Source organism: Pithys albifrons, chromosome 1, assembly GCF_047495875.1.
Source record: "Pithys albifrons albifrons isolate INPA30051 chromosome 1, PitAlb_v1, whole genome shotgun sequence".
In the NCBI taxonomy this organism is placed as follows: domain Eukaryota; kingdom Metazoa; phylum Chordata; class Aves; order Passeriformes; family Thamnophilidae; genus Pithys; species Pithys albifrons.
The window spans coordinates 10,092,372-10,119,309 of record NC_092458.1 but is presented as its reverse complement, the minus strand read 5'-3'; the positions used below and the strand labels follow the sequence as shown (position 1 = coordinate 10,119,309).

At 39.4% G+C, this 26,938-nt stretch overlaps 1 protein-coding gene across 3 annotated transcripts in view; it reads left to right on the top strand.

The window, feature by feature from the left end:
* The window catches only part of GLRA2 (glycine receptor alpha 2), a 136,183-nt gene that overhangs the window by 84,718 nt on the left and 24,527 nt on the right, over window positions 1-26,938 (top strand). For all 3 annotated transcript variants that reach the window (XM_071569625.1, XM_071569608.1, XM_071569617.1), the window contains one exon: window positions 21,384-21,533. In XM_071569625.1, the coding sequence (XP_071425726.1) occupies window positions 21,384-21,533 (150 nt within the window). The remainder of the gene's footprint in view (window positions 1-21,383; window positions 21,534-26,938) is intronic.

Below are 26,938 nucleotides of genomic sequence, written 5' to 3'. Positions count from 1 at the left end.
GAAGGAAGGAAGGAACCATTCAATTACTGTTTTCAGAGAGACAAAGAAAGGACACACTTGGAGAAAAAGTCAGAAATTTCCCCAAAGAAGCTCTCTGTTCTACTCATCCCTATCTGTGAAACAGGGCCAAAGACAACTCAAGGAGTGCAGATGCATTACCAGAAGCCTCAGCAGGACAAAAGTCTGGAGGGCCTCCTTGAGCTGTATCTGTTGGAGAATATTTGCTGTCCTGTAGGTACCCTGAAGTCTGCTATTTCTTACCAAACTTAAAGAGGGAAGGATGCCTTGAAGCCCTATAATTTTGCATCAGTAGCTTTTAGCCACCTTGCTGTGAATTATGTGTTTATTTCTTTTGTGTCTTTTCTCATCAGATTTGATAAGTTAAAATGAAACCATATATATTTATTTGAGTCCAAAACTGGACTTTCAGTGGACTTGAGGTTCCCTAGGATCACTATGATCTTTACATGAAAGCTCTGTAGCTTTCATATTTATACTAGAAAACTACTTTTGCACACTAAATATTTTTGACAGACGTTTAGTCAGAAAAATATATTCTCAATAATAATATTTATTCTTAAATTTACGTAATCAAAGAATATTTTAAGTTAGAAGGGAACCATAAAAATCATCAATTCTAACATCCTATTTCTTGCAGGACTACCTAAATCTAAACCATATGACTTAAAGCATTTTCCAGATGCTCCTTGAACTTTAACAGGCTTGGTGCTATGACCACTTCCCTGGGGAAACTGTTCCTGTGCTCGACTGTAGTCTGAGTGAAGAACCTATTCCTAATGTACAATCTGAAGTTCCCCTGACACAGTTTCATACCATTTCCTTGTGCCTTATTGCTGGTCACCAGAGAGAGGAGATCAGCACCTTCACCTCCACTTCCCCCTTGTGAAAGCTGTAGACCACAATGATGCTGGTCACCAATCAGCTTTCTCTTCTCCAAACTGAACAAACCAAGTGACCTCAGCTGCTCTTCATACAGCTCCTTTCTAGACCCTTCATCATCTTGGTTGCCCTCTTCTGAACACACTTTAATAGTTTGATATCTTTCTTGTATTGAGTGCCCCAAACAACACACAGTAATTGAGCTAGAGCTGCAACAGTTCAGTGTAGAGTGGGACAACCACCTTCCTCAACCAGCCGTTCATGCTGTGCTTGATGCACCCCAGGACATGCCTGGCTCTTTTGGCTGTCAGGGCATGCTGTTGACTCAGTTCAACTTGCCATCAACCCAAATCCCCAGATCTCTTCCCATGGAGCTGCTCTCAAGCTCCTCATTCCCCAGAGAGTACCTATAATCAGGATTATCCTGTCCCAGGTGCAGAATCTGACATCTGCTCTTGTCAAATTTCATATGGGTAGTGATTGCCCAGCATTCTAGTCTATTCATCTCTCTGTCCAAGTCCTCTCTACTTCTCCAGAGTGTCCACAGTGCTTCCTAGGTTAGGATCATGGGTACACTTAATGAACATTTGATTCATGTACCCAGATAATTTATAAAAGCACTGGCCTTAAAACTGAGCCCTGGGGAACCCCACCAGTGACTGGCCACCAGTCTGATGTAACCTCATGTAGAGCAACCCTTTGAGCCCAATCTGTCAGGCAATTGCTCACCTAACATACCATGGACTTGTCTGGCTGCACACTGGATAATTGATCCAGAAGAATACTGTAAGATACAGAATCAAAAACTTTGCTAAAAGCCAAAAAAAGCCACACATGAACTGGTTTCTCTGATAAGACAAACTTACTAAACTTACGTCAACTATTGATGTAGTAGAGCAGGCAGAATTTTGCACTTTGTTCTTTATAAATTGAAATGTCTTCAGTGTCCAAACCCACAGCAGTGGAAAAAACTCACAAACAGTGAAACAAGTAAATGACTGTGATAAAGGCAGTGATAGCCAAATGACATCTGTCAGGGAGCACCATAAGCTGAGGGAGAGCAAGCTGGGGGCACAAGATATCTACAGTGCAGACAAGGCCAGTGCACTGACCCGTAGGATCTGGGCAGGGCTGGAGTGGTGACTGTGATGAGATCCACTGACATTCCTGATGAGGTGATCCTCATGAGGGCAAGAGCTGGGATACAAACAAGAACAGAGACAGGACTGGAGGCAACAAAAAGATATCCCAGATCCAACCAGTATTATCTAGCAATCCAGGCTAATCTAGCAGCCAATGAGGACAGCTGGAGGCCATGCTGGTGGTAGGACTAACTATATCGCAAGTTAAAGGTTGATGCAGGAGACCTGGCTGAGCTATATGCTACAGCCCAAACTAGGATACTCCTGGTCCCACAGAGAAAGGAGGCTTGTCTGGGGGCTCAAGTGAGGTTGGTCAGGGCAACTAGGCCATGATGAAGCCCCCAAGGACTCAACAATAACTTCATTTTCCCCTTCCACATCTGCTAGTGACTTTGTTTTAAGAAGGGGTTTTCTTAAAAAAACACATTCAAAAATGGACCAACATTAAGCTGCAACTGAACATTAGAAAGCAATGTTTTATTTGAACTTTTCTGCAGTAATCATCATTTCTGCAATAATCAAAGCTAAGTAACAATAATATACGAACAGCAGGATAAGTCTTTGTCTCCTTAGAGAATCTAACTAAGGCTTGTCACAGTTTGGTGCTATGGTCTCTCTAGCTGATTAAACAAAGCCTTCATAGTGTGGGTACCAAAAATAAAAAAAAAATTCTTGAGATAATTCACTGGAAGGATAATGAATACAATGTAATTGCAGTATGGCTATATTTTCTACAATTACACCAAGAAGTATCATTCAAATGACAATTATGAGGCGTGTACAACTGCAGAGTCATGACATATTGTGCATGTTATGGCCCAAGCAGCTGAATAATATTTGATGTTTGTCTGCCCATATCTTTATCTCTTTTACTTTGCTTCTGCTCCTGTTTTATTGTATACCACATCTTCCTTTCAGCATACAGAATGAATCATGAGAGCAGAAAAATAGTGATGTAGTTTTGCTTTCTGTAGCAAAATACTCCATATCTAGGAACAAACTGTATGACAATGAATGCAACACCTGAGGAAGTATTGTATTTCTAAGTGTTATATATAAGTATATGAGTGGGAGGTGGCTTTGAAATTTAGACTACTTCAACAGAACAAAAAATCTGAGTCATGTTATTTGCATTCACACAGTTTCTTTTTTTTTAATTTTTTTTTTATTATTATCACTGTCTTTACCCTGCAGGGAAATTAGTACTAAGAGACTGGCTTCCACCTTGGTGTGCAAAATTGATTGTGTTCTACCCCTGTAACCATTTTAATTAGTTGTGCTGAAGGCCTGAAATAAAGGATTATTATTAAAGAAGAAGAAAATTCACAAGGCCTCATGTCCTAAGCTAATAAGTCCTGTCAAACTAAAGCATATCCAACTGTTTTAATCTAAACAGGTACTCCAGTTTTCAGTTTCAGAAAACATTTGCCATTTGTGCCAAATTAGTATGCTTGTTAGGATGTTTTGAAGCAAAAATTAAGGACCAGCAAGGTTCCTTCAAAAGGCCAAATCAATGGCATAAATGACATTCGCATGTGCAACTGCAGTCTGGTGCATACAACAGTATTAAACATTTTTGCAATAAAAAGCCATTGGCCTGGAACAGCTCGGCTTTCTAAGCTGATAACATTTTAGTGAGAAAATAACTTTAATAATCCCCCTGAACATCATATGCATGCGCAAATTATTAGATTAGGCTGTCCTAGTTATTTGGTTATTACAAGGCTTCTGCAGGAATCACACCCAAGCCACAGAAAACACAGATTAGAAAACTCCAAAGCCTAAAGATAGCATAATTACCAGAGGGAAATCGGTGATTAAGCAATAATATTTAAAATAAATAGCAGTGTTGAAAGTCTTTTCCAGACTGTGTTTTAATAATGTTTGTCTCTATTAAACCTTGGAGATAAATAGACAAATCAGTATAAAACACAGGAACTTCTCTTCCAATTAAGAGACTATTCTCTGCAAGAACGAGGGCAGAATGAGTCAGGGAACCCTACTGCTTTATAGTTCTTGAATTGAACCCCAAGTTAACTTAATTGGTTCTTCTCCTCTATATATCTATCCTCCCTTTCCTCCTTCTTTGAATGCCTGACCTGATTTCTCAAATCAATTTGGCTGACAGGTACCCTTTATCATAATGCCCTCTGCTGTGGGTGAAATTGATCCTTCCAGAGAGCCAATTCATCCTTTGGCCAATCAACATCCAAAGTAGATGGTTTGAAGTCTACCCTGGAGCTGTCTATCTGTCCAAATGGTGAGCTGAAATGTCCTCCCATTATTCACATAGCTGAGGACCGTTCCTTGGACAGCAGAAGTACCATTATTGCTAAATGAGCAGAGACCAAAAACTTACCAATCAACTAAAGTACTTCTTCGTTCTAGCCAATGACTGACAACATACAGGAGACAACTAAGGCATACCTTGTTTTCTCCTCCTCCTTTCAACAAAATTCAGGAATACTGCTTTGCTTTCTGTTTAGCAGAACAGCTCCCATTTGACCTTTAAAACCCCTTCTCCCTCCAGCTCTGCTTATGGCCTGCTATACATATTGTGAGAGGCAGAAGAGATGCACTTATATGCTATCAGACTTGGGAGGGCATATAAGGTGTATTTCCCTCTTCCTTGGTGAGTGCCAGTACTGCAAAGCTTCCAATGGAAGGGTTGACATGATTTTGTTTTACTATTCCTGCAGATACTGAGGTATTGTTTTAAAGGACCCGAGGCTGTCAGTGTGTGCTTAGTGGACTCTGATTAAACTCCTGTATGTTGACATTGCAGCTCCCAAATCATGTTTAGACCCAGGCTGGAGCTATGTACCTCCCTGCACACAGAAGGAGAGATTCTGGGCATGAGCAGAACCCAGTTGCCCAGGAAATGTTGAAGTTAAATAATGAAGGACCTACTAAATTCAAATTATCCCTAGAGTTAAGCAGCAGCTGAACAAAGGCAAAGTGTTTGGACTTAAGCACTCAGATCTTTTCTGTGTCTGTGATCAAAGGGATTGGACAGAGAGCAAAGATGAAATAAACAACCCATCCAGTTAATTGTTATCCCTTTGTACAGCTACTGGGTGGAAAAGAAGAGAGTAAATACTTCAGATAGCTGGGTTGTTAAGGCCAAGAGGAGAGCATTTCTTGAGCCCAGTTGAAAGAAAGAACATACTATAATACAGCAAATTACTTTACAGGTCAGTGGACCTAATGCAGTCATGAGAACTCACCTGCCCTGTAAAAGTGGGACATTTTCCTCAGAATGAGACTGTGAGGTTTTATTGTAGCAATAGAAAATCAGTGCCAATGCACGGGTTGCACTGCAACACCCATGCCAACAGGAATGTTAACTTGCAGCCTTCGTGAAGATATATTGAGGAGTACTCAAAAATAACAGCCCTCAGATAAGAATGCAGACAGCTCCACACAAGTTCAGCAGATCCTCTCTGGAGACCATTCTGCTTGGGGATGGCTGTTGCCAGACCTGCTGGGCAACTCTGAAGATATTCACTAAAGATGAGAAGCTTTTGTCTTAGGACACTATGTGCACCCCTTACTCTGCTAAAAGCATATTAGTATCAACTGAATGGCAATGGTGGATTTTGATGGGACATGCAAGAAAGGCGCATGATGAGCACATCTGTTGAGAAACCTGGTCCTGCTTGAGGCTTTTTCTGTGCTCTTCTGGAGCTGGCTGCTAGGGATTTTAAGCAGATGCGGGTTTGTTAGAAAGAGGAGGCTCTGTAGGCTCTGTTCCTTTGCTCCCCTCCCCGATAAATACCACTTAATGTCACGTTTGTGCCTGTGACATGTCCTGTGTGAGTAGGGTTGAATGGCTGTGCTGACCCTTTTCCTTGCTGTCCCCACATTTCAGGGTGGGGCTGTGTCTGCTGTGGCACACAAAACATGTTAAAGAAGCAGCCTTTAAATTTTAATTTCCATACTTTAAAGTGGTTTTTGTGTAGGAATTTTCTGCACTTCAGCTTCCTGATGTGCAATCAATCAATGTCGTGGTTGCTGGAATAACTTTAGATTCAAGGTACCCTTTAGGCAGGGTAAGTGTTGAAAACTTGACAAATTTGTTTACAAAATAAACATTGTATTGACAACTTAAGCAAAATCTCTCTTGCAACTGCATATGCTGGAACACTCTCCCCCTAGACTCCCCCCACTTAGCTACCAGTATAACCTACACCAAAAAAACCTATATCTGTTTTAATTTCTCTTCACTGCTTCTTACTATGTCCAAAACCAAGTTGACAGTAACATCCAAGAAGGATTGGGTACTTTTATTGCACATTTTTTCCTGGCTATCTCCCATTCTCCTCCTGACATGTCTGATAGTGATGCAGAATATACATTTTTTTGCAGAATCCCATTTGTAGTGTGGTGGTGATGCAGTTTCCCCAGGAAAATTCTTGTGGATGTAGGCAGTTCTGTGGAACAGTCAGCAATGTAGATCTTTCTCACAGCCATGTGGGAAGGATGATCTGGACTTTAAAAGATGGATGAAGTAGCCAAAAGTTTAAGATTTCATCCAGAACTCTACCACTGGCTCCTCCTGAAGACTTGGGCAATGTACTTATTATACACACACTTCAATTTTCCTATTTGTAAAATGGAGGTAAGAATATTTCCCTACATTGCACATACTCATTGAGAAACAAGTTGATTACCTTCTTTAAGACTCTTCATTAAGATCTTTCAGCAGGAAGAGGCAGAGAAATACTGAGATCTTTTTTGTAGTCTTTGAGTCTCATTAGATTCAATATACTCTCTGCTAACATGTCCTGTTCCACACAGAATAGTTATCTGATTTTTTTATTTATTTGTTTGTTTTATTTTTCACCTCCAACATAATGATGAGTGAGGAAATGTCAGTTCACGTGGGAAACACACAACAGGGTTCACCAGCCAGGCAAGTACTTCCCCACAGCTCTAATAAATAATGATAGAGCAAGTGTAACTGAAATTTCTGACATCCATTAATAACTTATCAAACAGAAATATAGCTCTTAAATATAATATGAGGTGTGTGTCTTTGTATTTCTAGCCATGTGTCACTCTCTTCAGAAGCTTGATAGTGGGGTCAGACGTACTAGGAGGTAGGGATTTTTCAAAAGATACATTTATTTCTGTGCAACATGAATACTGGGCAACACAGCAGCACAGGCTGGGTTTCTATACAGGACTAGCAAATGCTTCTTTGACAGAAGTCAAATCTGTGTAATATGTGTTAACTCTGCTGAGTCATAATGAAGATGGAACTTGTAATGGCCATGTGGATATAAGAGATGTAGGTGTGCATTCCTACATTTAGGCTAGTAGCAGGAACAGATCAATATTGCAGTAATATTTAGTGCTGCAAAGAAAGCTTGTGGTGATCAGCTACTACCCTAGACTTACCAGTAAGGCAAATGCCTACAAAATGGTTCAAGAAAGATGTATGTTCATTCCCAATTATGCAAATAGAATTCCTGGCTTAGGCAGTTCATTAGCGTCTCCTGAGAGACTTATAGTTTGACCCTGATCTTCATGATTTAAAATTCTGACCAATGGGTTTTCTGAGCTTAGAACTTTCTGAGTTATAAAGAGAGAGAGAGAGATAGGGGGAAGGGGGAAGAGTGTTAACATGACTCACTTCAAAGCTTTGTTCTCCTCCAGCTACTTATGGAACTGACAGGGGGAACATTATATAGGTTGTTATTTATATATATGCTGTTTTCTTTTCTTGCGTAGGCTGACTCAGTTTTGCAGCTTCTTTTAAGTTACACGAGTCATCTGAGCATGTCAGCATTGCCTGAAAGTCAGGAAAGCTGTTCCCTTTCTCTCCTGCTTCTGAGGAATCTAGGGATTTGTGCTCGTGCAGCATCTGTACCAACTGCCCCCGACATCAGAGGGAAAGCAGAAAACAGGCGCTGGGGCACCAAAGTCTATGACTTTGCAGGACAATCAATGTTTGTGTGCTACATGGCTGCTTCTTTTCAGGGGCATTGCAGGGTAGCTTTGATGAATATGGTGGCTTTTACTTCTTTCTCTAAAGCCCTGGGAGTACAGAGAGGAACATTAGAGGAAATGCCCACAGACTCTGTGTGGGACACGTGAAAGGCTGGGCAGTGGCTGAAAGGCCCAGCCTCTTTGTTTTGTGACATGGTGCCTGTGTCAAGACCTGATATCAGCTAGAGCTTTGAAGTGGATGTGCCTTTATCTTCTCATAGTGAGATGCAGCAAGAGATTAAAAGTTTTAGCTGAATTTAAAACTGATCCATGTTTCATCACGACATGAATAAAACAAGAAAGTTGATTTTGTTTTGTTTTGTTCTTTAATAAACATAGGTCAGAGCAACTAGATAAGACTAAGCAGGAATGCAAAAGTTCATACACAGTCCTCCTCCCACCTACTGCATCCTCAATTCTGGCCATACCAATGATTTTAAGTGTCAGAAAACTAAGCTTGGTTCCCTCTGGGCTTCCAGGAAATTATTCTGTCCATCATCTCTGAGGGATTCTCCTCAGCACAGTTTCTCCAGACCCCATATCATTAAGACTTTTGAACTTTCTCCGTTTGAACAGGACTAGCAGTTCCCCAAGAGTGCAGAAGTGACCGCTCCCTGTAGGTGGCTCAACCCACCTAATTTACTGTTTACAGACACAGCATGTGACATGAACAAGAAACACAAACACACACAAAGAGAAGTAAAGGGACCTATATGATAAATTATAATGCCATGTTAGCAAAAAAGATATAAGCCAATACGTATAGGCAAGAGTTTATAAAAATGCAAATAAGAGAATCAGCAGTCATTTATTCCCTACTTCCTGCACAGATGAGCAATCTTCTCTGTGAATCTTCGCTGAGCACTGGTGATAACCTCAGTAGCTCCCTCCAGCATTGTTAGCTCCCTTTAGGTTGTCTCCAGCCTTTTTGTGAGGTGAACATTCATCTGTCAGTATTATGAAGTCATTCTGCCAGCAAGATTTGGCTTGCCACAGGGCAACAGACTTCAAGAAGTCTTGAGCACGTGGTATCAGACTGGCATGAAAACCAATCCCTTTACTTGTGCTGCAGTGCTTTGAACCTTCAGGGCCATCAAATAGACTTTCTGAGAGCTACCTGCATGATCCTTCAAATATCTCTCCATCTGTACTCTGGACTGCTTCTGTCACTTGTACCGAGAGTGTTATGGGCACTGTTAGTGCTCAGTGGTGAGTGGCTCTTTGGAGAGTGTCTGGATGCTTTAACTACAGCTGCAGCAGATAATACAGAACAAATAGAGTGACTGCGTCTTTTGAAAAAGGATGAGGAAAAAAGAGCAGTTTATAGGAGTAAACATTGGCTTTTAGGCTAAGCAATCAAATAACCTTCAGAAAAGGATTTTCTCATTATGAAAATCCAGTACTTTGGCTGAAAGTTAAGCTGAGAAGATGTGCCCCAAACACAGGCCTTCATGGCTAAAAGGCTTCTGCAGAAACATCCTTCATTGAGAAGTGATGGTGTTCTTAATTATTGTTTTTATTATATACTTGCACTAGGTTCCTAACTAATGTGACTGAAAATGAGTTCACTCAGCCTGGTTGTGTGATGACACTGTTTAGAACAAAGCTCTCGGTAAAAGAGTCCTGGAGACAATTTAACACTACAGTAGGATTCAGAAAGTTCTTGGATTTACAGCTCAGGTGAAAATGAAATCTTGTGAAAAACGCAATAGCTGCAAACAATACCTTAGGACAAGACTCTGCTTGGAAGCAAAGGCTCAGAATTTGGGAGGCCTAATTTTCACTATAAATCAACAGAATTTTTTTTTTGTCTCTTGAATTGCCAAGGAGAAAATTATGCAGCAGCCCATCATCAAGCTATTACAAATAATCAAAATTTGTGGCAGGAAATGAGCATGAATGGTGACTCTGACTCTTCTGTGTTTGAGTAGCCTGATGCATCCTTGCAGGTGTTCCTGGTGGTTCCACATGAACACAAAATGGCACATTCCTATGCTGAGATTTCCTGCTTTTTTGTTCCAGGGCTGGTCTTCCACAAAGGGATTGAAAATGTAATTCAGTTAATAACATTAATTTGTCAGACATGTCTGACTGGAAATGACAGGGAGATCTTAGTTATGAAGTATTACCTGACTTTAGAAAAGAGGACAAAAGGATCGTTACATATCAAAGAATGGGAACAGGAAAAACAAGGAAGGAGGTACATGCCAGTAGCTTCAAACTGGCTGTGCAGGTCTGCTTCTGCCACAGATCCTGGTGCACCAGGAGACCCCAGGCCCAGGCATTTTCTTCAAAAGAGATGGTGCAGGTTGATGGCCTGTAGTTGGTTAGTAGAACCCACAGAGTGTGTCAGGCAGGTCCTTGGCTGGAAGAGTCCATGGGAAAGTATGAATCACTTGGCTTTCTGCACCATTCCAAGTGAGGTCACCTTTCACACAACTAAAGGTGTGGGTATGCAACCTGCACTTCACCACATGCAGCATTGTTTCAGGATGTGTGATAGGTACATGTATATTAATTTGGCAGCTCTGAACCCTTTTGAAACTGATTCAGTTACATTAAAAAAAAGAATTGCTTGTACAAATCATGCTACATGTTGCTATTCTCTCCCTTTTATTTGAATTTCATTTGCTTTCCTTTAACCTGCTCTCTTTAATCTATTTTCTTTCTTTCTGTTTATTAATATTCAGACCATCAATTTCTTTCTACATACATTTTCACCTTTCCCATATTCTGTTATTCCCATTGTACACCCTCTTTGAATTCTGCATTTTCTTAAGTGCTTTACTGCACATGGAATGCGACTCACTCACACTTACAATTGGAATTCAACCATGATATCCTGCCAGAGCCTATGTTTGCTTTGATGTCAGTTTCAGGATCTGTTTTTATGGATGTTTTTATTTTTCATTTTAAAATCTTTTTTCCCCCCCAAAGATCGAAAGGGAATGATTTGATGGACTGTACATACAGATTTATTTATCGTACCATTACTGCTAGTTACATATGGCTTAAATTATCCACAAATAAAGCATTTTCCCCTTCCAGTTTGATCACATGAAAGAAGAAATTCAGAATCCAGAGCCAGAAGAATCATTAAAAATGATAAGTGGCTCAGGATTAGTAACCAATCAAGTAATAGTCAAGAAACAAGCATACGGAGGTACTGAGTAATGCAACAAACCATCCCATTCAAGATTTTTCAATCTGATGTTACATTTATTATTGATAAGGCAATTTTCTTTTACCAAAGGATTAATCTGATTTGCCCGTCTCTAATCTAGACTGGCAGTCATAAAAATAAACAAATGCCTTTTCCCACCAAATTACACTGCTGAAAGTCCTAAGAAATCCAGAATTTAGGAGTATAATTTTAAGGAAGAATTAGAAAATAAACTATTCACAAGCAGCAGAGATTGAAAGTGGAATTAAAAAAAAAGAATATTGCCCTAGGCATCCTTTTCTAATTTTAGGTTTTTGTTACTTGGCTCAGTGAATTGGATCACTTTTAATGGTTCACTTAGTTGTGACTACAATAGGAAATACAACACAGAAATGTTGCAGAATGTTCTGTAGTCATCTGAGATTTAACAGAATTTTTATGATACCCAATGGAGAAATAATACCTAAATATGTAGGTACAGGTGCAAATGTTCTTGGTATTGATCATGGTAGCTACACTGCCATATGCCAGTTCTGTGATTCTTACCTGCTTTACTTGGAAGGAAGAGATTTGTTCCTATTGCTACAAAAATAATATCCTGACTTGTGATTTGATAACAGTCATGCATTGAGTTAGTTAACTCTTCAAAGGTCAAAGAATAATGCAATTGGGCGCAATTCTTCCTAACTGGGTGGCAGAGGTAATAACTGAATCTGGCATGACTGGCTGAGTTGAATGAAGATTACTTTTCACCTGAGATGGTTGAAGGACTTTTGGGTCTACAAACAAAAAAAGGTTTTCTGAAGCTAAGTTAACAAAAGCAAAAACAAAACAAAACAAAACACCACCAACCCACTCAAAAACCCAAAATCAGAAGCCCATGAAAAACCAAAGAAACCCCAAATTAATAAAATATTCAGAAAAGTGTAATTGCAGCAGAAAAGCTGGCATTAAAACATAGGGACTCTATCTGTGCTCAGGTAAATTGGATTCTTAGTTCAAATGAATCTTAACTATAATTTTTTTTTGGTTAAGTATCAGAATTTTACTCTGTTTATGAATTTAATGAAGTTGTTTCAAGATCCTGCTAGTGGTTCTTGCTAGCAATCATGTTTTCTTTCTCATTTTGTTCTCCTTGGTGATTGTCTTTATCCAAGCTCTCATCCACTGAAGAATTTACCACTTAGAGTCCGTGGAGTCAAGTGGGCATTTAATGGCATTAAAGAAATATTATCTGTTAATTTCACTGGGAAGGAAGAGCCAGAATCTTCTGTTGTAAATAAGCCCCAAGACTGATATTTTCATCTATCTGCAAGGACTAACAGTATGTGTATATGCCCGTGCTTTAATGCAGCCACATATAATTCTCAATTTGCACTGAGCTCATTTGGATGTGGGGGTGTTTCTGTGTGATAAATGTCTTTCAATTACTTAGCAATAAGAAGCTGCTTCCTTGTAGCAGAGACATCAATCCTTATTTGTCATCTTTGTAAACTGATCACCATAGCTCTACCAATCTGTTGATTACTTCCTTGGGTTCATACACAAGAAATGTCACAATTACTGGCATTATTTATTTTATTTCTGCCAATGTGAGCTTCCTTTTCTGCAAGGAGGGATTAATTGGTAGGCCACTGTGATGTTGTAGTAATCTGTGGAGTGTCTGTGTGCACAGGGAGTAATAGGGTTTTTGTGGGGGCAGGAGGCTTTCTTCTCCCTTTGACTGTAGAAAGCCTAGTTGGTTTCAAAGGAAAAAAATTAAAAATAAATGGTTGTGAGTTCTTATTCAAGGCCAATTTCCTTAAGACAGAAGAAGACAAAACATACAAAGTGAGGCCAAGTAAAAGAGCAGAGATACTAGTGGGAAAAAGCCAATGTTTCATGTTGCAGGTTTATTTCTGAGACAGCTCAAGCACAGACTACAGGTCTTAATGGTTTCTCTGAAATCGGACAATACAGTACTGCCTCTGCCTATGACACTGGGGTAGGATTGCCTGCCTCTTGGTCTGCAACACTACTTATTTGTCATTCAGCTAAGCCAGAATCTTTTTACTAAGAGGGCAGAGAGAGGCAACCACACTGGAGTGTTCCAAGAATCACAAATTCCTATTTACACATAGTGTCAATGATGTGGCTGAGCAGGTAGGAGTGTTGGTGACCCCAATGTGTTCCTGCCCAGTGTCTTTCAGAATCAGGTCAAGGAGAAAAGTCAGCAGTGGCCTGTGCGTGCCCAAGTCCTAATAAATGATGAACAGAGGAATTTGCTTTTTTTCCTCTCTGTCGTTTATATAGTTTTGTTCTGTTTTCATAAGGGGTTGAAAAGAGACAGTCAGAAATAAATAATCTCTTTATGATTTGGTCTGTCTTGCACCCTGATGCAGTTCTGCTCAATCTTAATACCCCTCTACTATTATTTACAAGATATGAACTCAGTGGCGACACTGTCACCATCCAAACTCACTTGGCCATGGCAGATGAACCTTAGGAGTTAAAGGGTGGGGCCACTTCTGCGCACGTTGTGCCTCACCTAAAAAATCCACTGTGCAGGCTCGAAGGACACACACATTTGGGCAGAGCCCTTCCCAGATCTTCCTTTGTGAAGCGTGGCCATACATACATGAACTCAACACAGTTCTTGGGCAGGGCCACCAGAACCTCCAGTTTGCAAATAATTCAGCATTTCTCTTCTCTTGTTAACTGTTTCTGCAGTGGTCTGAGCCAGACTTGAACTCCTGGCCTCTACATTTCCACTCTTTTCTGTCAGCTTACCGAGAAGTGGTACAACATGCAGTTGACTACTGGTGTGTGAAAGTGAGCTTTTGACCCTGGTTACAATTTCAATTAGTGTAACTTGATGCTCAGTAACAGACGTCAACCTGTTCCTGTTATCAATGCATAACAAAATTGCACAGCTTGTGTCCAAAGCTGAGTACCAGTACCATTATCTGTCCAAAGCACAAGCCTTTGTTTTCTCACCTATAACCTCCTTGGTTAGAAAAACTGCATTAAGCTATCACTCAGAATTTCCTTTACATATGAAAGATAGTCCTCCTATTTTTTAAGGAACTTGAAGACTTTTGAATCACAGAATGAGTAAGGTTGGAAGGGATCACAGTGGGTCATCTGGTTCAGCCTCCCTGCTCAAACAGGATGAAGTGGAAGTGGTACATCCTGTCATAAATTTCCGGTACAGAAAGTATGAATTGTCAGGAATGCGAAATACAAGGCAACTACATCATATAATTGCACAAAATAACACATGATGAATATTCCAGTACTTCATATGGATTTAGTAGAAAAAGCCCAAGCAGTCTTGGTTTCACCAATCTGCTGATTTTGTATGTATGGTATTACATTTTTCAAAGGTGGAAATTTGCCTTTTGAGAAGAAAGATCAAAATGTGTGAACAGACACTGCCCATGCAAAAAAAAGGAAATATATTATTGCTTTTTTAAATTGGTTCTACTTTACCTGGAAGAAAAGTTTATTTCTTTTTTTGTCATGTGTCCTATAGAATACAGTTATATAATTTAAAGAACACCAGTCTTTGGTGTGCAGTTACTCCCCTGTCCTCTTTTTATCACATTATGCAGGATGTACCATAACACAGTCCTGTCATCTGAATCAGGTGTTTGCCATGTGCTGCAGAGCTTCACAGTGTTGGATAATGCCTGCAGTTTCTTGGGGGCCAGCCCCACTCTGAAGGTGGGGAGCATCTTGCTTGCTCTCTTCAGTGGGAGTAGGACTGAACTGGCCCAGCAGTAGCTGTGACCAGTCACAAACAGGTCCTGTGTCTGCAGCATCTTGGGCTGGCACAACAAAAGTAGCTATTAGCCCTGTTAGTGAATTTTTTTACATGACTGTGCTCGCCTCCTTCCCAGAGGGCCCTCTGAGCATACTTGTAAATATCTTAACCCCTTGATCTTCTTCAAAGACTTGGAGAAAATTTCCCTTCGTTTTTGAAGGAAAAACAAGTCATAAACCTTTCCCATACTTTTCCTGGCTTGAAGGTAGTCAGCATTTAGTTCTGCCTCAGCAGTGAGTGGGAGGTTTAGCATCTCATGACTTGGCAGAACTAGTGATAGAAATAGAGCAAAAAAATTTGGATGAATAGTTTATTTACTAAAAAAAGGCAATTTTTGGTGGCTGGAGCAACTTGTGAATTCCTACTGAGTTAGGTGGATACTTTCAGATGAAATCTGAATAATAGAGAGAGGGTGGTTGAGTTCATTTCAGCATTTTTAAGTTAAATATTTCTTGTTTGTTTCTTGTTTTTTTTTAAAATTGCCCACATTTCATTTAAAAATAGAAGCTGAAGCAGATGTTCCTGGGGGAAAAAAAAGAGAGAAAAAGAAACAGAAAAAAGAGTTGAACACAATATTTTGGTCAATTAAAAATAGAGTCACTTTATTAGAATAACTGGGAAAAGTGTGTTTCACATCCACCAAATACTGCTATTTTTCTATTCACTTGACAACCAAACCAAATCAGTTATGTCAGCATCTCAGACAGGCATTTTATTCTGTGGGTAGTCACTTGGTTCCCGAGTGGAGCATTTGGGACTTGATTTTATTCAACCCTTCGGCATCTAAAAAGAAAAGGTCACCAGCCAAGTTGATTGTCTTCCCAAGCTGCCCAGCAACACCAAGAGTGAGCTGATGAACAACACCAACAACATCCACGGGACTCATTCACTAATGGCACATCTCCTGTCAAAATCTGCCCTACACTATGAGAGCTTATTTTCCAGTAACAGAATAGTAGCTCTCATATCTTAACCTTTTTCATTATAATGTACATTTTGGAAAGAATATGAGTATCAAGGTCTTGAAGAGGCAAGTGAAAGTTTACCATAGTCATAAAGACAAAAGTTCTCAGTCTTATTGCCTCCTCTGCAGAAGCAGTCTGTTCAAGAGCAGGTCCCAGAGTCAGCTGTGAATGAAGTTGTTTTAGTTGTCCTCTCCTGAACACATGATGTTTTCCTTACCAACTGACCAATCCCATTGATTTTAAACTTGGTAAAAACTAAAACACTTGCTGCTTGATGCCATACTGTCCAAGTGAAAAAGTCTTGTTGACCTGACCAGTCAAGGTATTGCACAGTAATGAGGATCCTTTAAAATTGCACAGTCTACAGGATAATTGAGAGGAAAACCTTGCAACAGGTGAATAATATAAAGGGAGGGTTTAGGACTGAGGAAGTAATTTTCATTTTCTGATATGAATTTGATTAAGAATTATCTTTCATGGGGTGAAACACTTGAGTGAAAAGAAAGATCAGAATAAGAGCAGAACAAAAAGAAAATACTTTTGTTGTAATACCAACTGACAGCATGTTCTTCATTCAGAAACTTCTTTGCCTGGAAATTGTGATGAAACCAGAATGGGTACTTTCGGCTGCAGCTATATAAAGCTAATATGAAGGATCAGTTTCTTTATTAACTCAAGATTTGAAAAAAACCAAAATAATCATGTGCATTTTATGATAACAGAATTTCATGTGTTTTGTTGTCTTGTTGTTTGGTTTCTTTTTTTTAATTAAAATTTAATACAACATCAATGCCTTTATTGGAAAGTAGTTGGACATAACTTTTGTTTCAGTTTTGATTGAAAATGGTACTTTGTTCTATTTCCACCCTTTCAATCTGAAAAATTCTCCGAAACCTTTTTCCCCAAGAGATGATTTTAATACACAGGAGAAGTTAATTTCAAATTACAGCATTTCCTAGAATATTAAAATTTTCCTCTTTTAATAAAAAACTTGCCTAGAATGTGGTATTGTGTAAAAGCAGAGGTTTGAGACTTCATATAATGAGTCAAAGATATTTTTTCATGAAATTCTATCAACCAAAAGAAGTGAATATATGTGGTTTTTAACAAACTGAATACCTTTCTCTGAATATTGAAGTTATTTTCACAATGCAGATCTCTGAGAGAGGATGGATGTGCCTTTATTTCCATTTTACACTTGTGCAACAGAATCAGAGAATTAAAGCAGTTGTCTGGAGTCTCATGAGGCTGGCATTGTAGCAGAAACAGAGCTCACATTTGGTTTGATTCACAAATGTCAACAAATGACAGCTGCTCAGCTGCAGGACCCATGACCATGTTTTCCCCCAGCTTCTCTTTGCAAAAGCCTGCTTCGTTCTGGTGGTGACACATGGCAATATGCCGGAAGGTACCCAGAAGCTGTAAGAGAGTCACAGTGCTAAAATAGAAAGAGCTGGAAAAATGGAAGGTTTAATCCTTGCAAGTCCTTCACAAACAGTGCAATCCTTCTATTTTCATTTCCAGGAACTTCACTGGGATAATTGACACTGCAGCAGTGCTGTACAGAACACAAACTGGTCTTTTTTTACATAGTGTTTATGGCCAAGTAACAAATGAGGGGAATTATGAGGGCAAAGGAGTTGCTTTGTCACATTTACTACACTTAGCTGTATTACACTTGGCTCTTGATGCAAACAGCTCTAATTCTGAAAAAGTTCCCTCATTAGCTGGCCCTAAAACATTTACAAAGCATCTGAATAATTGATATAATTTATGGTTTTATTGGTGAGAGCCATTAAACACCCTCCTCCCAAACACATTAGGGAGGAAGCTCTGCAACATGCAGTAAGAAATGGAGCAGCTATTTAAAGAAAGAAAAGAGCAAGAAAATCTTATTGTGCCTTCTGAACATGATAACCCTGAATAAGGCAAAGTTTCCAAATATCCACTTCTGATAGTATTGCAAAGTAAATGGAGCCAAGTGTGATGTCAGGGTTATAGGCTTTTCAGAGAAAGTTTTACAAGGTCTACCATTGGAAAAAAAAATCACTACTAATTTTTCATTTTATACATGTCACCTTGATAATGTGAACTTTGAATTTGTAGTGTAACTGCATCCTGTCCTGCAAATAAAATTATGGGAAAGGGGGCAAATGCTCATGTAACAGTCTCTATTACATAAGCTCATGTGGGGTAACTTCTGTTATTCTGCTCTGTTCATTTTAGGATTATATCAAGATATTGGCTAACAGAGGTAATTCACAGGCTTTATCTAACCAAAGTTGGCATATATCAAGCAGACATATATACCTGAATGAGCCATCCAAAACTCTAACCTTGGTCAAAAACGGGAGACTGACATTCTTAGGGTACAGTTTGCTTGACTATAGTATAGATATTTTTGTTCCACTTGGTAGAATTTTATCTTAAAATTGTTTGTTTCTTAGCATTAATTAAAATGAAACCCCACATATTCATGTTTTAAGTTAGGTGAGAAGAAACTTCCAAAAAATCAGTCTATACTGTCCTACATGTACACAGTGGAGCGTATGGAGCATGGAACATGGTAGTTAAGAAAGCTGGAGATGCACTGCTGTTTGATGAGTCCTTAGAAAAGCAGATGATATAAGTCTTCTAGTTGAGCAAACATGCACATTTTCATGCTATACTCTAATCTGAGGAAAAAATCCAGCTGATAACATTGGTTTTGAGTTTGGTGGAAGAACAAAGGAATGCATGCCATGATATACTCGGTTTTGCAGATTCCAGCTTCCATAAGCATGCCAGAAAATCACATAGGTTGTTAGGTCTTAGTAGCATAATTCTGTACATAGTGGAGGTTCACAGGTAAGCTACATAAACTGATTTGAAAACAAAGGTGTTGGCTTTGACTTATTGCAGAACTTTGCCATTTATTTATTTTTAATGTGGTGCTGAAAGCAATTTCTTTCTGTTTTCTTATTTAAAGCTTTGCTATGGTGTGGCACTGGCTAAACAATAGAACAAGCTTTGTATGTGCCAAGTATATCATGATTCTCCGATTCCAGCCCAGCAGGATTAAAATAATCCAGCTGGCTCAGCAACTGAGTGGAAGCCATTTGTGGTAGCACTGTGTAAGTGGCAGGAAGGCTAACTCAGAGCTTCCTTTATTATTTTGCCTTCCCTGCTTTAAGCCCACCAGGACAGGATTTGCACAGTCAGAAATGCTGATTCTTGTGACTTCAGCTCCTTGCATTGTGCTGTCTCTGGCAGCACAGTCCAGCTGTTTGTGCGTGTCTAATACATCTCCTAAGGGCATTTGTAAAGGAAAACAAACTGGCCCTCCAAGGAAGGTAACAAACAATCTAAACTCAGCAGCATTTTACAGAAATTACAGTCACTTGATTCCTACTGCGCCTCAGCCTGTGGCACAGAGTGTCTGGGACATTGTTGAGTTTTCACTGGGTTTCACAGCTGCTCAGTAAAGATGTAACTTGTAAAATTTTTTATGTGTGGGAAAGAGAAATGCATACCTGCTGTGTAACTAATTGAAAGGCACAGATTCACAGTGTCACCTCAGTCTGCTACATCTCAGCCTATGCATGTTGTATTGAGGGAGCACACATTACAGTGTGGAGCTGCACTGTAGCTACTGAAAGGTACATTCCTTGTGATGCAGGCTGAATAAAAGGGCTTGGCTCCCCTGAAAAGTCTGGCATAGTGCTCAGGATCTGCAGGATGGAGCTCTGTATTCTTTCTGTCATGTTTTAAATGCCAGTTCCTCTGCTCATATTGCTTGCTGAACCACCTAGTGCAATGCATTCCATTTGACATTAACAAATGTTCTGCAGACCTTGAAAAATGATGCTATTCCACCACATGGCACATAGGAGCAAGTCCCACTTATACAGGTGTGCTTCCTTCCATCATGAAATGGTTGCCCATCCATAAAAGCAGGTTTGTCTTGAGCAGTGTATGCAAAGAGCAGAGGTGGAGTTTTCCAAGATGGAGATTGGGTTTCCTGAATATGAGTATGTATGTGCACTATAAACCTTTACTGCTCTCTTTTTAGACCGCTGTATCTTTTGACAGTATTGGAATGTTTGGTCCTCAGGATATTATTCAAATGTTAAATACATTTGATTATAATTTTTCAGGGTTTAGTTATGATCCGTTTGCTTATCTTGATTCAGTTGTATGGGGTTTCCATGGGTCTCTGCCAAACTGAGGTGACCTGGGTATCTGAGGCATCTCCAGAGGACTGATTAGTGTGAGATACTGAAGGTTTGTGCTCTGCTGAACTAGCAAATGGACTCTAGGTATCTACTGTGGCAATTTGTGATGCTGTTATTTAGACAAATGATAAAGTCCCATGTGTCTATGTTTACAAAGCTGTTCTGAGCTCCTCTTCCCAAACACGAAGAAGGAAAAACTCTATTTGGATGTTATTAATTTCATTGTAGATAAGACATGTAAAACAGTTCAAATACATTGCATCCTAGAAATGTCCCTTCTTTTTCATTCCTTGATTTATTTATATCAGATTAGGTTATGCAATGAACTCATATGTACATTGTAGACATTGAAAGTCAGATGATTTTAATTTCGCCTTGGATGTAATACCTGATAAACAACAGAGACAACCTGTTGTTGCCTAATCATAAGATCTCTGCTTAAAAACTGAAAGACTACAAAGAAAGGCAGAGACCTAATATACCCATGGAGAATGTATCTTTGATATGCATGGTGTGTAGCTCAGTAATTTGCTACTGTTTGGCCCAGTGTAGGTAATATGATAAAAATCTTGACATTGCAGTGCTGTAATATATCTGATTTTATTCTGGACCAGTAATTTCAAATCAGAATGGGCTTTTAGTACAACAGGGGCAGCTGGTATTTGGGTGTTTTCACTAGATAATAAAGGTCAAGAAACTAGGTTTGAATACTGAGTTGGTAAGGTCATATCAGCCCATCAGACGGAACACTCTGAGTTTATTTTAAGGCTGTGGATACCAAATGTAACTGCTTAATCAATATGGAAATTGGTTTATAAAAAATTTAAAAGGTGAAACCTATAAACTTTCTACAATTGTTTTTCAATAGGTGTTTTATCACAGCCTGTATTTCTTCTTCAAAACTTTGATTTGGACCATAAGAACACTTGTATTTTGTTAAGAGTAATCCTGATTCTTTTCCTAATGGCAGCAGCTCATAATTTGTGTATTTTTTGTGAACATGTGTTTTCATTAATAGTTGGATTATTTATTTGTTATGAGTCAATAAATTAACAAATCAAAACATAGAATGAGAAAAACCCTACCTCCCTAAACAATGGGAAATCATGATGTGCAAAAATGTCTTTATTTTTTCACTTCAGTATTTTCAGCTTATGAAGAAGTTTGAGATGTAAGATGCTGTGTCCTGTTCTTTCCTAGGTCTCCTATGTAAAAGCTATTGACATTTGGATGGCTGTGTGTCTTCTCTTTGTCTTTGCTGCTTTGCTGGAATATGCAGCAGTCAACTTTGTTTCACGGCAGCATAAAGAGTTTCTGAGGCTTCGAAGAAGACAAAGGAGACAAAACAAGGTACCGCTGCCTTTACCTGGGGTGACTGAGTCTGCCGTGACAGCATGCTCATATGCAGTTGATTCCTTGCCTCAGTTCTTCTTGCCCTTGCAGGATCCTCTCATTCTAAAGTTCCTTTTTGAGTGATTTAATCCTTGATAAAGAGCTGATGATGGGCTGCTGGGTTTATTTACAGTCTATAAAGTTATCAATAAATGTCAATAGATTGGTCACCAATTCCAAGAATTTTCTTCTCTTTGTGTAATTGTTGAGTCAGCTGGACCTTTACAAATGCTGTGGTACTACTATGTGACATCTACCAGTGGATAAGGAACTGTTGGATGCAATGACAGATAGAGGAATGATATTATCCAGATATGCTAACATTAGAACATACCTGAGACCTGTCTTTTCTAAAACTATCCTGGCTAGTCATGCTAAAATGGGAGATTCCTCAGGGTAGTCCATTGGAGTGTTTGGCCATTCTGCCCTCGCTTTTAAATCACCAGCAACTGCTGTCTTTCCCAGCTGAGAGCAGGAAACACGGACATTTAAAACACTAGAATGGTTAGGAGAATTTTCTCTCAAGATTCTACCATTTCACTGTTCCTTACTGATAGAAACTTCAAATTTTTAACAAAAAGCCTATTTGTGAGTGTTGTTATCCCATCAGTTTATGCCAGTGACTGAAATGTTGGCAAAAGAATTGTTTGCAACCTAGATGTCAGTCTAGAAATAATTTTAGAAAGTCTCCATATTTCCTGGTTTATTTTTTGTTTCAGTAAATGCAAACACAAGAATAAACATTGAATTGAATTTTAGTCCAGTTATGATCATTCCCGCATCTAGGAAATGTGGGAATTATAAATGCTTCATGCTTCCTGTATCTGTGTCACTGGTTTTCTGTATCAGCAGAACTATTTAGGTTTATGCTGTACATATACATTCTAGGTGAAATAAATATTGGCTTGAGCTACATAAATGCTTCAAGCAATAAATAATGGTTTCCTTTACAAGACAGATGACAACAATGGCACAGGGCACTTGTGTTTTGACAGATCTGTCTAATAAATATTCTGTAGCTAATGTAATATTTGATGGATGCTCTGGGAAGCAATCCAGTGCTGTTCTTCGGTATAATGTTATTGTCAGGTGAATTGATACTCCGATGAAGATTAGATTACAGGATAGAGCAGAGATGCTTGTCTGTCTGCAGTCACATAGGCCACAGACACTGCCACTGGAAGCCTTTGTTTCCATAACCAGCAGCAGAAGTTTCTGTAAGGGGTCTGTAATTTCAGGTTTGGATGCAAGGTCTTTTTTAGAGGTGAACAAGTCGATGAGAAGCCACCCTTGGTAATTAACAGTATCCAGTGGTGTTACTCCAAATTTTCAGGTTTTGGTCCATGGAAAGGGTTATTCATCTGCTTTGGAAATTATTATTCTGGTGATTATTAAAAGAAAGCTATTTAAAACCAAATCATCAGAAGACTTCTGTTTATCCTAAGCCAGTTGGTACATGGATTCTTTGCAAAACGGGTAGTGCCCTACTTAAATACCAGGATATATTCTGCTGAGTAAGAGACACCTATCCTTTTGCACAGGCTTGCTTTCACTTTTCCTATGAATCTAGTTGCATGAATTTAAAAATAGGGAACAATGTTACTAAAGCCATCTCTTCAGGAGGTGTTTTCTGCGTCTCTGTACTTGATTTTGTCTCTCACAATTTTCTCCATCTGTTTTGCCTTGAAAGCGATTCACGTTGTTTTGCATGATGGTCTTCTCTAACCAAGCCATTCTTCTCTTTGCGTGTTGTGTATGTGTGTTGTCATGTTACCACTGTGGTTTTCTCATTCTTGCTGCTGCTGTCTATGCTGACACTCTGGGGACAGGCACAGACTATGACTGTTGGGAATGAAAGCGTTGAGTCCGTGCGGCGCATGAATGGCTTGCGGAGCAAAGAGTCATCAGCTTACGGGACAGTGAATCAGATCGCCAATTCAAGTTTGAGGGTAAAACAGTAGTGAGAAAGAGAAAGCAAGAGAGTTTTAGTATGTGCAATGATGCCATAAATCATCAAAATGGTCAATTTTGATGGCATCTCTAGTAGTCTCTTGCATTCTCTTTGCTAAATGTCCCCACAAAATGCACAGTACTGTCCCCAGCATGAACAGCAGCTTCATGTTGTACATTCTTGTGGTTATGCTTGCTTTTTACTGTCGTTGACTTATGCCACTCTGTTCCGAACCTCTCAAGGAAAGTGCATGTATATTCAGTTGCTTGGTCCTGTATAAATATAGACTTAATGGGGTGGGGGGACAGGACCATAGGAAATGCCTTGAGATAGTAAATCACACACTGTGTCATCTTTCAGAAGAGCATATTCCAGCAAAATTTGGTATGTATAAAAAAATGGATTTTTATTGGTGTGCTACTTTTTCCTGAACTGTCAACCTGCAGTGTTCCTCATCATGATGTCCTGAGCCCTGATTAGTGGAATATGAGTATCTGTGAATGTAAAAATATATGTCTTAGTTTGAGGGAAGAAGCCAAAATGTTTACCAAAATGCAGAGGAGAGAATTCCTCCACAATAATCACGTCACTCTTCATTAAATTTAAGAAAAGGAGTTTTAATTAGAAAATGGATATAAGAAGGATAACTGTTCTTAACTACTATATATAGAGAGGTATATATGTAGATATAGATATAATGAGATATAACCAGAGCAAACTACTCCCTCAACACCACAAGTTGAAACAAAAGAGAACAACCCCCAAAGAGTAGGCTCCTCCTGGAGCAGCTATATATATGGACAGTGTCAGTGCCACACCTTGACTAGCTGCAGGGTGAGTTCTCTTTTCCCAGAGAGGTAGAGACGAGTGGTGAGCACTCAGATGAATTCTCTCTCTCTCCTTGTCCTTTGTCCCAAATGAAGAAGGAAAGCTGGGAGTGGAGAGCTGCAGCGTGTCCCTAAAGGCAGCTGTGACTCCTCTTTCTCGGGTCCCTGCTCTGCTGGGGTGGGCGGCCGTGACACTGCTGGCGACGGTGAGGCTGGAGTGGCGACCAGGGCCCCAGTTCCGAAACCAGGAGAAACAGCAGTGGCAAGAAAAAAACTGGCTTACTCCACAGGAGCAGCGAGGAGCAGGAGAAAAGGTTTCTCCTACAGCCAGCACACTCAGCTCCAACCTTCCCCCAGAGCTGTGTGATGTCCCACCCAAAACGATCAAGAAGGAATTGGTAGTAGTTAACTATTTCTTTTGTTAACTAATGGTATAGAGAGTTAGTGGCAGGGAATTTACATCTAAACTACAACAAGGTATTTCATTGGTTTCCTTTTATTTGCTTGGAGAAGAGGCACAAGGCTGAAATCTTTTACATAGTGTAACATGTAGCAGACCAGAAGCAATATGATATCATCTAATAGATCCAGATTACAGGTGAGTTGTTGAGGTAATAAAATCAGTGATGGAGATAGAAATGGGCTTAGTATGCAGCTCACTGCTTGCTACTAATGGCTGAGAAATAAAATGTGTTTATTTAAATAAAATAAGACTGGGATTTTAATCTTTCAGGTCCTGATTTCCTAGAACAAAAACATTTAATGATCCACTTTTGAGCTGTAATGGGCCTCTGACTTTGATCAAGCTCTGTGAAGTCATGTGATTGTAAGATACAGATGATTTCAATGGATTTTGTATACTGTAGAGGGAATTAGTAACTTCCAAAATCAAAGCAAAAACCACAATTCATGTTATACAGCAAAATTAAGATAGGTTTGCAATGCAATAGATCACTCACTTTCAGAGCTACAATATCAAGTAACGGAAGAGGGCCTTAATTTCTGAACACTTTCTATTGTAGAAATAATCATATTTACACATACAAAACCTGAATATAAAAAGAAAAAAATCTCGGTCTCTCCAGAAGATATGACCAACAGTACTGTGCTGCCACTGAAAAGCTGATAGCATACAACTACAAAAGCAGTTCAAGTAAGTACTCAGGGGTGCATGTCACAGCACTCACAGAGTGCTGGTAGTCCAGCTAAAGTTCCTGTACGTCCCTGTTATCCTCTTTTTAAGGGAAGCTTGCAGAAACCTCTCTTGTACTTTTGAATGTTGTGTATTACATAGACAGACAGGAGACAGTACAGAGAGGGGTCGTGTCACTGCAGTGCTTTTGCTGCAGAACCCTAAGAGCTGGAGCTGCACTGGCATTGGTTTCCCCCGGAGAATTCCCATCACATAAGCGATGTGCATTGGAGAGGTCAACAGAGGAGACATAGCAAGGCAGAGGTTTCTGGAGCAATGCTACCAGGGCTGCAGCTTGGTACTTTTATGCTCAAGAGAAGGATGTTTATATACAGAAGAGAACATATCAACAAAGCCAGTGGTGCCACAAGGAGCCTCACAAGCAGGGAGCTTGGCTTGCTGAGGTATTGCTCACTGAACCAAGGTTTATGATGAATGCAAATCTAAAAGTCATAGTCAAGACAGTGTAAGAGTGTGGTTGAATATCTATATTGATCACTCAGTGTTAATCTAGGGAGAGAAAAAATAGGGTGCTAAATCACATCTGACCAGGATTTCTGGATTTATCAACTTAATCTACAATATAAGAAAAGAACTGTTCTCAGTTTTGTAAGCCTGTATCTCTGGCACTGCTTTCATTATTGCTTCTGCTGGGCCTTGTTCTTAGTGCTGCAACTCTCAGAGAACTGCATGAAAGCACAAGAAACCTTAAAAGACCGTCAGATCTCTTAAGATGAAGACCAGACTGGTTAATGTTTTTCTGGGAAAAAAGTCTAGGTTGTGTTGTTGAGGGTCCAGAAATTGTATTTGCAGATTTACCGTTGACCTGTCATTCCGTTAGAAAAGATTGCATTATCAGGACCTGTTGGCATCTTCCACACAGACTAAAAACCTGCTTTCACCTGTCTCTCTGGCCCATGCAGTTTCTCTTGGAGGAAGCATTCAATGATTGTCCTAAAGATTCACGTGGTCTTTTCCCTCAAGTTAAATACACCCATCACTAGTAATACTTGACTCCTGAGAGAAATGGTTGTCTACATCTTGTATTTCTTGATACACAGAGAGCAAACAGCCTGCAGAATCTACGAGTCTAACAGTACTGAGGATGTTTCATTATATTAAAATCTAAATTTTCATGGTGCCACATCACTTAAAAGAAAATAACTTCTTTTTAAAATATGATTTTTAGTAGCCAAACAAGATTTGTTTATTTTTCAAAATTATGGATTTCCAGGCAAGCAGAACTGTTTACACAGGTTCAATTACCCCTTTTTGAAAACAATAATTTTTATGTTATATGATCCATAGTCAAAATGAGTCATGGTACACTAGTTTTCATTCCATCATCTCAAAAATGACTTCCTAAATTATAAGTGTGACCAAGAGTAGAAGT